Raw genomic sequence first — 15502 nt, forward strand, 5'->3', positions numbered from 1 at the left:
CCTACCAGCCCACTAAATACTGACTTTCTATGGCACCTTATAGCAGCCCCTCTGGTATTTGCCAGAACCCACAGATTGCCAGTCCGGGCCTGCCAGCATGGTTCTAGAATATTTGTAGACTGAAATACTATCTGGTAGGACATCTATGTATGGAATCCTCAATCCTTTTCATAAAACTTAGGCCAACATAATGAGTTTGTATGGCAGCACATGAAAATAACATACGATCAAATAAAATGTTTCTAATTAGACAGCATTTTATAGCAATGTTACAACAAAGTGTAAACTAATAATAAATCAAGAAACATTGCACAGTGACACAGAAACGTTAGGGAAGAGAGGAAATCTTCGGAAGAAGAGGAGAGTTCTTTCCCAGTCTGACCAGAACCCAACCTAAACCCATAATGGTTGCCCAAATTCAAACCTGAACCTGCATCCAGAACAAAAAATAATCATTAACTTCTAAGTTTGATTTGAATTGATCTTCAAGCTGCCCCACCCATGTCCTTTGGGCCCCGATAAAGGTGGCCAAGATATTATTGTATAACCAGTGACTAGTCATAATATTGATCCTTTGATATACAGAGTGGTGAATAATTAACATGAAAACTAATAGCTAATATAGATGATCATCTGTAGAAATAAAATAGGAAAAATATAGCGAAAATGAACATTTAATATTAGCTTCAGCATACTGAAATAATAAACTTTCTAAATTCAATCAATTAAATATACGGTTTCTGAAATTATGAAGTTTATCTTCACTATTCCTCACCAGCATCTGTTTCTCTTCATTCTCTCTTCCGCAGGAGTTGGGATAATCATGGACAGTTATAAAATTACCAGAAATCCTGTCTTTCTACATGCAGAATTTGTGCAAAGGGCAGTTATTTTGTTACATTTTGTTTATACTGGAATCAGTTATTTGAGTGAGCTCTAATACATGTGCTAGGAAAGGAAGCCCCTTCCCCCTATAATATACATTGGATCTAACGGTCAATGACTATCTGATACCCAACTGCTGCATGAAGACAGAATGAAGAGAAACAGATGCTGAGAGAGGAATAGTGAAGATAAACTTGATTATTTCAGAAACAATGCAGCATTTGTAATTGATTGTGTTTAGAAAGTTTCTTACTTCAGTATGAGGAAGCTTATATTAATTTTTCATTTTCGCGATAGTTCCCCTTTAACATGAGTCATTTCCAAATCAAAAAATTCCTATATCAACAGATAACTGTCCCAAGGCTTTTTTCTTCAGTTAAAAAAATATTTTATTTAAATTCGCATTAAAACTCAGATACATAGTGACCCCACAAGGCCCACCAAAGTTATCTTTTGATATAGAAATTTTTCGTATATGATTGCCTGTGAACTGGGGCGAGTCCCTTAGGCTTAATTAAGGCAGAAATCAGATGTGGACTCCCAATTGATGAATACTATATCATTTCCAAATCAGCCTAATTACGTCTGCATACAGGAATCTATTAACATCCCTCTTTTTACCAATTAATTTCTCATCTCTCCAAAGGATCTCTCTTATGATCTCAACTGCAATTCCCCAGTCAGAGTAAAACAGCACTATCCTACCTAAATCACCAGGGAGCAAAAACAGCAGCAAACCATGTTCAAGCAGTTAATACAGGAGAAGAAAATTAGCACAGTAAGCTAAACCGTTTAGGTGCATTGCAGTGGCTTCCTTGATATGCATGCACTTGTGGGAAACCAAAAGGGTCAAGTGAAATCAAAAAATAATGAATGGCAGCCAAGATAAACAAAGCCAGTTTCAGCCTGTATGATATTAATGTCCATGCCAGACTTCTTGCCACAGTTTGTCATCTATTGCTACGGGGCAAATTAACTTTTCAATTATATTTGAAGCATTGTGGGGTGAGTACCTATATTTTTATCACATCTACAAGTAGTAGAAACAATTGAAATGCACGGTGTTACTTCAAGCATCAGTGTATAAAATGTGTCTTTCTGATAGAGGGTGACCCGGCTGACCCTGCTTTGTGTTGAGGGACCTTGTCTATGATGTGAAATAGAAGAAGAATAGAAGATGAGAAGAAAGGGATTCCTCTATGCAAGCACAAAACTACAACATATTCAGCTCATAGGAAATAACCTCCCACAAAAACTACATCTCTACTTTCTTATACATTCTTTTTGGGCAAAAAGTAAACACTTTATTATACATCAGAATGCATTCAAGAAGTAATACATCTGAAAATGTCTATAATTATGACTTTAGAAGCCCCTTACTAAATACCCCTCAGCACCAGTACTCTTTATGCTTAATACACCTTGCAAGTATATCATTCTCCCGGGACCTGAGTCTGAGGCTATACATAAAAATACTCTCTGGTATATTTATTAAATTGTATTATAATTGTCAAAACAGCAATCTGTTTTGTTGTATGTTTAGATTTACTTTTCTTCTCTTTTATATCTTTGTATTGTTGCTACTTTTTGTAAAACTAAATATTTTTAATAGAAACGTATCATTGAAAAAAAAAAAAATATATTTATCTGTTAAAAAAAGCACTGTTACTTTATATGCAGAATATAAATTATATTACGCTTTCCAAACAAATTCAATATTTAATTAATACAAAAGGTGTTAAGGACAACTTACACATCTTTATATTCCTTTAGTACTCTGTTGGTGTAAAACATGGCAGCATCCATCATATCTTTCACATAGGGCCCTGGTTTAGGTGCCTGGGAGGAGAAAAAGAAGGTATCAACAATTTACCTTTTTAGCACAATTTGCTCAATGTCCCTAGTCAGATTTTACTTTAGATCATTTCATTATAACCAGGTCCAAAATATGCTGTATACAGGACACTCTGTCCATCACATGACAATTAAAATTAAAAAATGTCAATTGCTCCCAACAAGCAATCCACCAATCTAAACTAAAAACAAAGCTTTAGACCATAGGTTTCTAAACTGTGTCAGTGGTCATTTTAATGGAACACAGAGTAGTTGTTAGAGGAGTAACACTCTGCTTTATGAATGAACTAGTATGAATGGGCACTCGAAAATGCTATTATTTATTTGCAATTCTATAATGATCTGAGAGGAAAAAGCAAAGACTGAATGCAAGAAGTCTGAAAAATACTGCATTAGACAATACAAGCCCTTGATGAAATTATAACTTACCATAGCCACCCAACCTAGGGCAGGGACACTTTCACTTAATGAAGACAAATGATTGAACAATTTACTCCCTCGATTCTTCTCTCGAAATTCCTGCACAGTTTGAATTTTTCCAGAGAGGGGAGCAAGGATAGCCACAAGATCTTTCTATGTAAGAGATGAGAATGGAGAAACACATTAACCAGATCTTCTTTCTACAAGGACGCAAACTAGATTTTAAAATGAGTAGCGGCTTTAACTGTAAAAGTACAATTTTAATATAAAGCAGAAATATTCTGAGAAAACACAAAATAGCCATCTGTATATTTGTGACAAATTGGACTTCGAAGATCAGTTTACTACCATTACCGTCACAAAATTACAGTTAATACCCACAGTCAGTAAATGTTTTTTCATTTACAAGGTTTTACTGACCTGAAATACCAGATAATTAAAAATCAGGATAGAGAAAGGCAATATAAATGCCTTCCACATGCCAAAAAAACCATACAGGAAAGTTTATTGATGTCTGATGAAAGTGGATGTAATGTCTATGTATATAATGGAGACCTTCAATTTTTACCTTCACTGGGGAAAGAAATGATGTGAATCATGTATAATATGTGTAAAAGCGCTGTGGCTTATTTGAGGGCTACATAAATAAAAGGATGATAATAATAATAGTAATTATTTTTATTGTTGTTAAAGAAATCCCCAAATGCAAATAGTATACAGGTATAGGATCCCTTATACGGAAACCCGATATCCAGAAAGCTCCGAATTACGGAATGGCTGTCTCCCATAGACTCCATTTTATCCAAATAATCCAAATTTTTAAAAATGATTTCCTTTTTCTCTGTAATAATAAAACAGTAGCTTGTACTTGATCCCAACTAAGATATAAATAATCCTTATTGGAAGCAAAACCAGCCTATTGGGTTTATTTAATGTTTAAATGAATTTCTAGTAGACTTAAGGCATGAAGACCCAAATTACGGAAAGATCCGTTATCCGGAAAACCCCAGGTCCCGAGCATTCTGGATAACAGGTCCCATACCTGTACATAGATTTACAGAACATTCTGTACTGACATTAGACATTTATAGAACTGTAAAGGAGTTATGCGCATGGAAATAATCACTCACCTCTGCTGGCTGTTGATACTGAGAGGCCATCACCAAAATGCCTCTCTGCAGTTGTATGCCTGACATAAACATGTCAGCCTGTAAGTCAAGGATGAGAGAGGGAGAATTTACTTTTTTTCTATAATAAAGATAACCCAGCCAAACCAAATTTTCCATACCTCTTTTGATACAGCCCTGTGTTTGGTGCTTTCTTAAGTTTATGTTTAACACCAGGGACATATTCATTAAACCCTTCTAGCTGGGTTTTTTTTGAGTGCTTAGGTGTGCACTAAGGGGGGGTGCTCTTGTAATTGAACCTCTTATAAATGACACATAATATCCTGGACACAGCATTTTTGGCACTTTATTTGGTTAAAAAGTCCATATTACAACTTGTTGGCCTTTTATCATGTAGAACAAAATGTTAGGTTGCTGTTCTATAGGTGCATATGATTTCACAGAAAAGTACCACCACCAGCACCAGTTTGGCAAAGCACAAGTTTCAAAATAGTGTGGTTTCTCACAGTGGTCCTATTGGGAACACAGATGTACACAATACAATGCTTACATCATGCCTTGTGATTAATTGTGATACTGGCACTATGCTATGGCTAACAACTTAATAATAATAATAATAATAATAATAATGTTATGTAATTGTATATGCATGTCTGCATGGGCTCATTCCTATAATACACCATTTAAAATGCTGTAATTATTGCATTGTTTTCACATGACTTATATTTCTTCACACAGAACCACCTTAGCTTATTACTATCAACCGATTTCCATTGTGGGCTCCATGCAATACAGACCACGTATTACATATACATTTTAATACGGCTTTTTTCTGTTTTCCAAGAACAGAAAATCTCCTGCACTTTGGCTATTATATAACATAGCAGTGTCTCTCTCTGTTAGCTACGCAGGTGGTCCTCGGGGTGACACCCATTGTTTATCCACCCTTCACACTAAAATGTTGCTACATCTTAACACCCCTCACCACCTATAAATCCCAAAAAATTACTGTATAGAGCCATATAATACAAAGCTAATACCACATCTTCCAAATGAGTATGTTTAATCACATAACAATCACCCCAGTCTTCTAGCGAAGCAGAGAACCTAACCTGGTTAGAGTGAGATGGGCTAAAAGGAGCCAAAAAGCCATTCTCTTGCAAGACATGCAGCATAAAGCCTTCTAAAAACAGAAGGTATTAACTTGCATTGTGCCAATCACTCCTTTAAGACCCTGTGGCTAACTATGCATCCAGAACCGCTGGTTTAGTAGCACAGATGAACTACAAACTGCAATTTTGAGTATTAAAGTAATTTATTCTACTACAAATCCACCCAAGAAGTCCTTTTGCAATCTTAAATGGAAATTGCAGTCCTACAAGACATGTTTACTTACAGCCCACTGCAATATTCCTTGCTATTGGAAAATGAATTCCCTATCTGTAACATTATGTCCTACTAACCTGCTTCTCAACATCCCCACCAATCTCTTTGCTCTTCTTCATGAATTCTGCCACTGGTCCATTAATGAGATTATCATATGCCTGAACATATACAGCTGTATCTGTAAGGATAAGGTCACATGCAAAAGTTAGAATACATTTAATATGATATATCCTTAAAATAGAAAGTAGCTGGAAACATACAATTGAACTAGAGTACTTCACGAACCTGCAGAAGACGCATCCCCACCAGATCCTGCAGCGAGACTCTCCAATTTTGAAACAGCCTTCTCCAGGCGATCAACTAAACCGTGAATATCTGCCATGGCTGGGAGAACAAACATTAATAAAAAAAAAAATTGTTTTTTTTTTTTGAAAAAGTGATGCCAGCTATGAAAATGCAAGAAAACAAAGACTATACTCATGACACTGGCTTAAGAGTTAAAAACTGCAAAAACATGAACTATATATCACTGAAATTCTTGCTTCACAAGTTTCTGTATGGGTGGAAAAGGAAGTCTATGTGCAAACAGATTCATGTGGTAATACTATAAAAAAAATTGCAGTCATCTGAAATCATAAGAAACAATAATGCAAAAATAAACAGTGGCATAGAAATCAACAAGAAAGCAAGCTTCAACATTAACACAGGTTTATAAACGTCTCTTCAGATAGGAAGAAGAACTGATTTTTAAACCTTGAGGGCAATTTATGTTGGTATTGCAATTCCTGCCATTTTCAGAACTATGAAAACCAGTCATGTGAGCAGAAGTGAAAGCAACAAATGCAAATTCATTATCAGACTACCTACTTGCTGGAAAACGAAGAATTAATTATCATATTTTACAGTCAATAAGACAAGCACTCATTATTATATCTAATAAGACAATTATATGCAATAAGACAATTGGTATCTTGTCATTACACTTGTAAACACGAAAACATATTTTCCCACAATAACAATTAGCCCTTTAACAGTTAAACATGTTTTTATCAATTGTTTATTTCTGTAGCCAAATATTTTGCTCATACAAGCAATTTAAAGGACAACTAGAAGCTAATTGAATTCATGTTGCAGTGTTACTGTTCCACATTCAACAGTCACCAACCAAGTTAATTAAAACAGGTTCCTCAAGCAACATTACTATCTGCTGGCTTCCTCTTGCTCTTCAGGGGCAAAGAAAATGTGTGGACCACTGCTTTCTCATTTTCCAAAGTCGCCCGAAGTTTTCTCATGAGGCAACTTCGGAAAATGAATTGCGCCGAGTGCACCGCATTTTAGCCGGTGGGAATGCAGGGGAGGCAGTTCGGGGAGATAAGTCGCCCCAAAGAAGAGGAGATTTGTCGCCAGGCGACTACTCTCACCGAAACTGCCTGTGTACCCTGACCCTTAGAGTACAAGGTTACCATGGCTCTCATTTAGTACCATGCAACAGACTAGATGTTATACGCTATTTACAGACCTTCAAAGGAGATGCCATGTAAGAGGTTAAGAGTGAGTCGGGACATTTCAGTAGCAAACCCATTTGGGAAGTATGTTATCAGTATAAGTCAACCACCATCTTGATTCAGGTAGAGGGATGACTCACAAGGTACAGTAATGATTACAGCAAGCCCTATTGCTATTATCAAAGCTGATAACAATGAACAAAACAATGTTAGCATTAGTAACATGGCAAAGTGATAACACAAAGAAACAACCATGCTCATTCAAGGGAAAAAAATGTAAACTTTTTTTTTTTTCATCTGATAACAGTTTATAAACCTCTATTCCAAAGATATTACACCTGGGTGGATCCTATGGGCAATGACACACAGAGGTACTAGTAGCAGCTACTTGTTGTGGCTACAAAATGTCAAAAATACCCTGTCATAGGTAAGACTGAGAATTGCCTCTGCTAAACACACGTAGGGGCAGATTTATCAAGGGTCGAATTCCAAAGTAATGGGAATTTTTTTGAAATCCCATAACTTTGAAATTCAAATTTGAAACCAATTTGAATTGAAGGATTTGCCCCAAAAAACTTAGATGTTTCAAAGTCCACCAAATAGGTTGGCCAAAACAGCAATTTGGCAGGTTTTAGATGGTGAATGGTCGAAGTCTTAAAGAGACAGTACATGATAAATTTTGATATTCGAATAATTGAATTTTTTTCAAATTCGAATCGAATTTGGCCTATTCGATAGTCTAAGTACACAAAAATAGCTCGAAATTAGAATTTTCAATTCAACCCTTGATAAATCTGCACCGTAAAGTCTTACCAGATACAATTATCCCTATTGTAGCTATGACAAATAGATGCTACTGTGTCATTGCCCTAAACAAAGTCACTGACACCCACAATGCCTTTGTTTTTATCGAAGACATATTGTAGTGGCAGTAATTAAGATTTTAACAGAGATGATGCTAATGAAAATTGTTAATGCAGCTTGATTTAGCAAGGAAGAAACTTTTTACAAAACGACTGTATTTCCTCATTTTGAAAGCCCTGTATACATTACTGCTGAAAACTGAGAAAACATTCCCAAGTAGTCAATGAGTGCTGTATATATGGCAGATAAAATGGCACAGAGATTTTGAAAGATATATTTAACTTGAGAAAACCCCCTGAAGAATAAAACAATAAACAGACCCTGAACAATAATGATGTTTAATGCACCATGTCCTGCAGTTGCACATGAGCACAAACTTTGGCCAAAACCCTCAGAACAGGCCTCCTTGAAGGTGATGACTGTAAAGAATTAACAATGCTACATTATATATATATATAGAGAGAGAGAGAGAGAGAGAGAGACTAAAGTACCCCCTCTTGGAAAATATAAGGATAATATAAGTTACCGAGGAGTTTGAGTGTTTTTATACAGGTCATGGAACTCCGAGGTAACTTCTAATATCCTTATATTTTACAACTGGGGGTACTTTATTTATTATAATACACAAGTTTCAGTGAGTCATGTGACAGAAATGACATCAGAACTCACCGTTTATAACTGATGACATCAGAACTCACTGTTTATAAGGATATAATTTAAAGGATATTTATGGCTTTTGTGTATTTTATATATATATATATATATATATATTTTTTTTTTTTTTTTTTTTTTTTTAACGTGGCCAGCTCATTGTGTTATGTGAAAGCCCTACACTAAAGCATCTGTACAACATCTGTGAGAATGTATAACATTCTAGTTAACTTCTAGTTAAGCCAATTGAGCCACATTTCCTAGCCATCTGAGTAGGTGAAAGAGCCTGAAGTGAGGTTCACTGTAAAAGGAATGTCTACTCTTTGTGGAGTTAAAGTCTTTTAGATGTTGGGAGATACTCATACAATTAAACGACATATGAACTATATAAATTCACATAACAGATACATGTAATCTAGTCAGAACTTACCACACAGGTTTTACACACACAATGTGACCGCAACACCCTGTAGTCTACTCTGCATAAGGTACCGGGTTCTCCCTGCCCCGCCCTACTCACCTCCACCGATTCTCAGGCTTTCGCACTGCCCCACTTCCGGCAGCCACTTCCCAGTGTGCCTTCTTCCAAGCTACTTCCGCGTGATAATAACGAGGCGTGGCTTTGGAGGGAGCCTGGGGTGCGATTGGCTGTAAATGTAATACAGTCTTTTCCTTGGGTCCACGTTTAGTCCTGGCAATATGGTACGGCTGCTATAACTGGTGTGCGATAAAAGCATACACGATAAAATTGTTGGTCTTCCCTGCGACTGAGAGGGTTATTTCATGTGAGGGCTGCTATTTCATGTGACACAAGCTGCTATCGTTTTCAAAAATGACTTTAGAATTGCCCTTCGTTATCACACAACGCTTTTATTGTTCCGGTCATGTGGTACGAACGTGTGTGTGTCTGTTTCTTCAATCTGTTACCAAAGATGGTCACAACACAGAATGAGCATGATGTGGGGAGGTGCTTGGACTTTAGCGGTGATTGACAACGTATCAAACAGGGCGGAAGCTAGAAGTGAGATTCAGAAAAATAGCTATATCGTAATGAGTATACAATTACTAACAAGAACGTAATCAATATTGCAGGCAACACCTTCATATTATTTCTTTAGTGAAAACAGGGTGGTCTCCTAGACTGTAAAAATGAAGCATGATAGAAATGGATGCTTCACGTTAAGTATGTTATAGAATGGCTAATTCTGAGCAACTTTTCAATTAGCCTTCATTTTTTTCTAGTTTTCAAAATATTTGCCTTCTGCTAACTCTTTCCAGCTTTCAAATAGGGGTCGCCGTTCAAATGGGGGTCACAGACCCCAGTTGAAAAACAAATGCTTTGTATGGCTACACATTTTTTGTTATAGCTCCTTTTGTATTACTCATCTTTTTATCCAGGCCTTCTTCTATTCATATACTAGCTACTTATTCAAATCAGGTGGTTGCTAGGGTAATTTGGACCCTAGCAACCAGACTGAGAGCCGCTGAATTAAAAGCTAAATAACCCAAACCCCACAAACAAAAATACAAAATTAAAACTAACTGCAAATTGTTTCATAATATCACTCTCTACTTTATACTAAAAGTTAGTTTAAAGGGGAACAACCCCTTTACTAGAGAAGAAAGAAAAATAAAAGAAGATGGTAGTTTTTGTTTCCGGAAAAGATGACTTTCCTAGCTATAAATGGGCATATTTTAAGTAAATTTGGAGATGATTATTTTGTTTATATAGGCATGAATTATTTGCTTTCCTGTCTGCTTCTAGCCAACCATTTTCTGGGCGGAGGGGGGAAAGCCCAACATTCCTTGATCTTCACCAAAAAGCAAGCTTAAATTTACAATATGGGGATTCTGGCAAATGATAAAAGAGCTGCTGTGAATTGATGAACTACCACATACACTATGGAAATGAATGAAGCAACACAGTCTCTGTCAGCAAATTCCTATCCCCAAAATCATTTATCCACAACCAGTGGCTCACGAGCAACATGTTGTTCACAAACTCCTTGGATGTTGCTCACAGTTGCTGCAAAGCAGATGCTTATTTTTGAATTCCTGGTTTGGAGGCAAGTTTTGGTTGCATAAAAACCAGGTGCACTGCCAAACAGAGCCTCCTGTAGTCTGTCAGTCCACATAGGGGCTAACAAATGTCCAATCACAGCACTTATTTTGTACCAACCAGGAACATTGGGCATGCTTGTGTTGCTCCCCAACTATTTTTTTTTTAAAGATTTTTATTTTTGCTTTTTAAGGGAAGGGGATACAAGGGAGAGCAAAAAACAAGAGAAGACATAACATGGTTCACTTGTACAGTTAAGTAGTACATATCGTATTTCAGTGTCACGAAAAGCAGCGTAACAGACCTGTGTTTAAGGAATAGTTCAGTGTGAAAATAAAAACTGTGTAAATAGATAGGCTGTGCAAAATAAAAAATGTTTCTAATATAGTTAGTTAGCCAAAAATGTAATGTATAAAGGCTGGAGTGAACAGATGTCTAATAAAACAGCCAGAACACAACTTCCTGCTTTTCAGCTCTCTAACTCTGAGCTAGTCAGAGACTTGAAGGGGGGGCCACATGGTACATTTCTGTTCAATGAGTTTGCAATTGATCCTCAGCATTCAGCTCAGATTCCAAAGCAACAGATATGACCCATGTGGCCCTCCCTCAAGTCTCTGGCTGGAGTGATTTGATGTATCACATGTCAGTCAGATCACTACTTCCTGCTTTTCAGCTCTCTTGGTTTACACTGACTGGTTACCCTGGCTACCAAGCAGTAAACAATCAGAGACTTGAGGGGGGGCCACATGGGTGATATCTGTTGCTTTTGAATCTGAGCTGAATGCTGAGGATCAATTGCAAACTCACTGAACAGAAATGTACCATGTGGCCCCCCTTCAAGTCGCTGACTAACTCAGAGTTATAGAGCTGAAAAGCAGGAAGTTGTGTTCTGGCTGTTTTATTAGACATCTGTTCACTCCAGCCTTTATACATTACATTTTTGGCTAACTAACTATATTAGAAACATTTTTTATTTTGCATAGACTATCTATTTACCCAGTTTTTATTTTTACACTGAACAATTCCTTTAAGGGCGCATAGGTGGCATCTGACCTCCAGCCCTGGGTCATGCGTCAAAGGAAGGGGACGTTTCTGTCTCATCAAGAAGGGCCCTACTCTGGGATCTCCACCATGTGTACATCTAATCATGGGCTCCATATTTTATCGAACTTGGTTGGGCAGCCCCAGGCCACGTAAGTGAGTTTAATAGAGGGTAGCATTTATTAACCAATTTGACCGATACATTCAAAATTGGAGCATCTTTCCCCATCTAGCTATAATCACCACCTTTTTCGCATAATATAGCAGTGTCCTCATGAGTGAACGGGTTCTATTCAGGGGGAGCAGATCCTCAACTAGTCCCAGCAGACAAACTTCAGGGGAGCACACTTGGGGTAGGTTCAAATAGTCCGCTAGGTATTTTATAACTTTCCCCCAGAATCTGTGTACTGTGGGACAATTCAACGCCAGATGTAGAAAGCACACCTTTGCTTCTCCGCACCTTGGGCAATTACCTCCAGTTTGCCCTCCCATCCTCTGAATTTTTGCTGGAGTAATATATAATTGGTGAGCAAACTTAAATTGAACCAATCTGTCTCTTAAAGATATTAGGTCACTATACAATGAGTGTGTGGTTTCCACCCATTGCTCCTCACTTAGAGCTGGGAGAGATTGTTGCCATAGTCTTTGAGCCTAGTTAAAAGGAGGAGGAATAGTGGCTATCAGTGCTTGATATAGCCTTGATATCAATTCAGTTGACTCTAGGTTGTGTAGGATTTGTTCCACTAGGGGGGGGGTAGCATATGTTATATCTAGAGAGGCAAATTGGGCTCTGAAAGCGTGGCGAAGTTATAGATATCTGTATAGTTGTAATTGTGGGCTTTCAAGCTTTAGTTTATGCTGTTGATAAGTAGGAAAGGATTGGTCTACTAGGATATCTCCCAGGAACTTAAGTCCCCTTAGAGGCCAATATGAAAAGTCTTGGAGGACTCTAAGGTGCGGAAGATTAGAATTCTTCCAAAGGGGTAAAGAGGGGGAGAGTATTGGCGGCACCTGTCCAGAGATTGTGCAAGCAGTTTTCCAGGCTCTAAATGTAGAGGGGCAACTCGCTTAGTCTCTTAGTTTCCTATATGGCACATTCTTAATCGCCTCAAGCGAGCCCATTCTGCTGACTAATAGTAGAAGGGTTGGGTCATTCACATTGCTTTGGAACCAGGAGTGTATGTGGTGCATTTGGCTTGCCAAGAAGTAATAGCGTAGATGGGGCAGTGCAAGACCTCCCTTATGAGTAGGGGCTGTGAGGGAGTGTCATGCAATACGTGGGGACTTATTGGCCCCGAGAAAGGGAAGGAGGATTGAACTGAACCTGCGAAATAGGATTTCTGGAATCCACACTGGAGAGTTATGCAATTTATAGAGCAATTTAGGCAAATAGATCATCTTGTACAAGTTGTACAAGATCCACAGAGTGATAGGGAGCTTGGACCATACTGCTGTTGCTACCTTGAATTGTTCAGTGATTGGGTCTAGATTATCAGCCACATATGCAGAGAGGTCGGGTGATATAACAATGCCCAGATATTTAAATTTGGTTACCCATTGGATGCCTGCCGTTTCAATAGGGGCTTGGGGTGGTGGATCTAGGGGGAGAATCACGGACTTAGATTTATTTATTACTAGTCCGGAATACTTCCCCAGCCTCTCTATCTCTAGCATGGCTGTTTGTAGGGACTCATTGGGACCGCTAAGAAGAGCAGTAAGTCTAGACCCCGAACAATGAAGTAACTCTTATAGGAAGGAACAATTGTGGCCAGGCTACAGTCAGTTGCCTTAATCCCATATAATGAATGTCCCGTTGTACCACTAGTGTCTGATATATGGACTCGTGATCGGTATTTCTTCCTGTATGGGTTGTGCATGGTTTTACCCAAGAATGATATATAGTTCCATGGCCATTACGAACACAGCCGGATCCTTAGTGCCTAGACCTTGCCCTATAGTCCTGGGGGTTTGCCCAGCTTGCCTGACCTTTTTAAAGTATTGGATAAACTTGCTTAATTGGCCTGTTACTCATTCCACTGAATAGGCCCCCGTCTGCAAATGAGTGAATAGGTACAGGGCAGTGTCCAGACTATGTCTAGCGGTTCTGATCAGGCATGCGGCTATAATTATCCAGAATGTCAATGTCTAGTTAACCATGCACATATCATATCATAGATCACAGCGTATACTACAGCTACGGGTTGCTTATGTCTGTGTACGATCACTTGAGGTGCCTCTTCTGGTGTGTAGCCATTTTATACTTACTATTGGCAGAACCCTATTGTCTCTCTGGACTATTCCTAGGCACCCTCCTACCTGCATGAGCATCCAGCCAGCGATCGGTGAGGTGTTCATGCAAATGGCCTGTAGATGTCACTGTGCTCATACTTTCCTGGTAGCTTAAAAGTGAAAGCTTACTGTTGTGTAAGGCCTGCATGAATCTGCTAATAAAGCACTGTTATACTCTCCTCATCCTCGGCTACCCATAACATAACATAACAAATGGCGACAAGGATGGCTCTTCTACCTCTGCAGCAGCCTGCACCTTTTCTTCCAAACCCTGGTGAGCCTACCATACCTTTTACTGCTTGGATCCGTATGTTTGAAAATTACATTATTGCTGCTGACCAATGGGAGATTTCTGCTGCTAGAAAGCGTGCTTTACTTATTCACTTCCTGGGAGCAGAGGGACAGCGTATATTCCATACATTACCATTACCTGATGATACTTATGAAACTACTCTTACTGCTATAAAAATAATTTTTTGTGTCAAAAGTAAATGTGGTTGCTGAAAGATATAAATTCCGCCAACGTGGACAACATAATGGTGAATCCACATAACAATTTGTAGCAGCTATGAGAGTGCTGTTATGTTTGGGAATCTAACAGATGAAATGCTAAGAGACCAAATAGTGGAAAAAACAAACTCACCTCACATTAGAGAAAGACTGCTCCTAGAGCAGGATTTAACCCTTGCAAAGGCTATTACAGTTGCTAGCCAAATTGAAACAGCAGTGGCAGAGGCTAAAACTCTCAGTCAGGGAACTGCTGGGAATGTACAGATTGTGAATTCAACACTGTGGCCTAATAATGCACAGTCACAGGCAAAATATAGTGCTAAGGAAAGGGATTCACATACACTGCAAAACCATGCAGCAAATACAAATACATACAAATAGAAAAGATAGAAAAGACTGCTTTCGCTGTGGTACAACAAAACACACTGCAAATCATGTTACATGTCCTGCAAAGGCTATACGGTCTCATTACTACAGCACCAGTATCTGCCACACAGCCAGTTTCTAAAATTTCACCACAAAGCAACACTTCGCTGGGCTGTGCAAAGAACTTTGTACACAAAGTTAAGGTGAGACCAGATGTCACACCAGTACCATTTTCTGATTCAGCATGGAAAAACTTGCTATTGATTTTGTCGGTCCTTTTACAGATGCTCCTATAGACTGTAGATTTGCTATAACCTTGATAAACTATTACAGTAAATGGCCTGAAATTGCATTTGTTTCTCATATAACATCAGCTACAGTCATAACATTTCTGTCTACAGTCAGACAGACAGACAGTAAACGTGGTGCCAGAGAAGTGCACTTTCAGCCTGGATCTTTAGTCAGAATTAAGAAACCAGGAATACTGAAACAAGGACAATCTAAATTTACTACACCACTTGAGGTGAGACGCCAGCGAGGACCAT

General features: G+C 38.3%; 1 protein-coding gene across 2 annotated transcripts in view; it reads right to left on the reverse strand.

Annotated features, from left to right (window-relative positions):
* cap1.S (cyclase associated actin cytoskeleton regulatory protein 1 S homeolog) overlaps positions 1–9505 on the reverse strand; it is a 16593-nt gene extending 7088 nt beyond the window's left edge. Inside the window, exons 1-6 of one of the 2 annotated variants that reach the window (XM_018241745.2) lie at positions 9213–9505; positions 5958–6056; positions 5750–5850; positions 4290–4367; positions 3169–3312; positions 2639–2724 (exon numbers count right to left, since the gene is read on the reverse strand). In XM_018241745.2, coding sequence (XP_018097234.1) covers positions 2639–2724; positions 3169–3312; positions 4290–4367; positions 5750–5850; positions 5958–6054 — 506 coding nt within the window. In that variant the 5' untranslated portion in view covers positions 6055–6056; positions 9213–9505. 2 annotated transcript variants of the gene reach the window in all.
* Positions 9506–15502: the final 5997 nt, after the last annotated feature.

The sequence above is a fragment of the Xenopus laevis genome, chromosome 2S, assembly GCF_017654675.1.
Source record: "Xenopus laevis strain J_2021 chromosome 2S, Xenopus_laevis_v10.1, whole genome shotgun sequence".
Lineage (NCBI taxonomy): Eukaryota > Metazoa > Chordata > Amphibia > Anura > Pipidae > Xenopus > Xenopus laevis.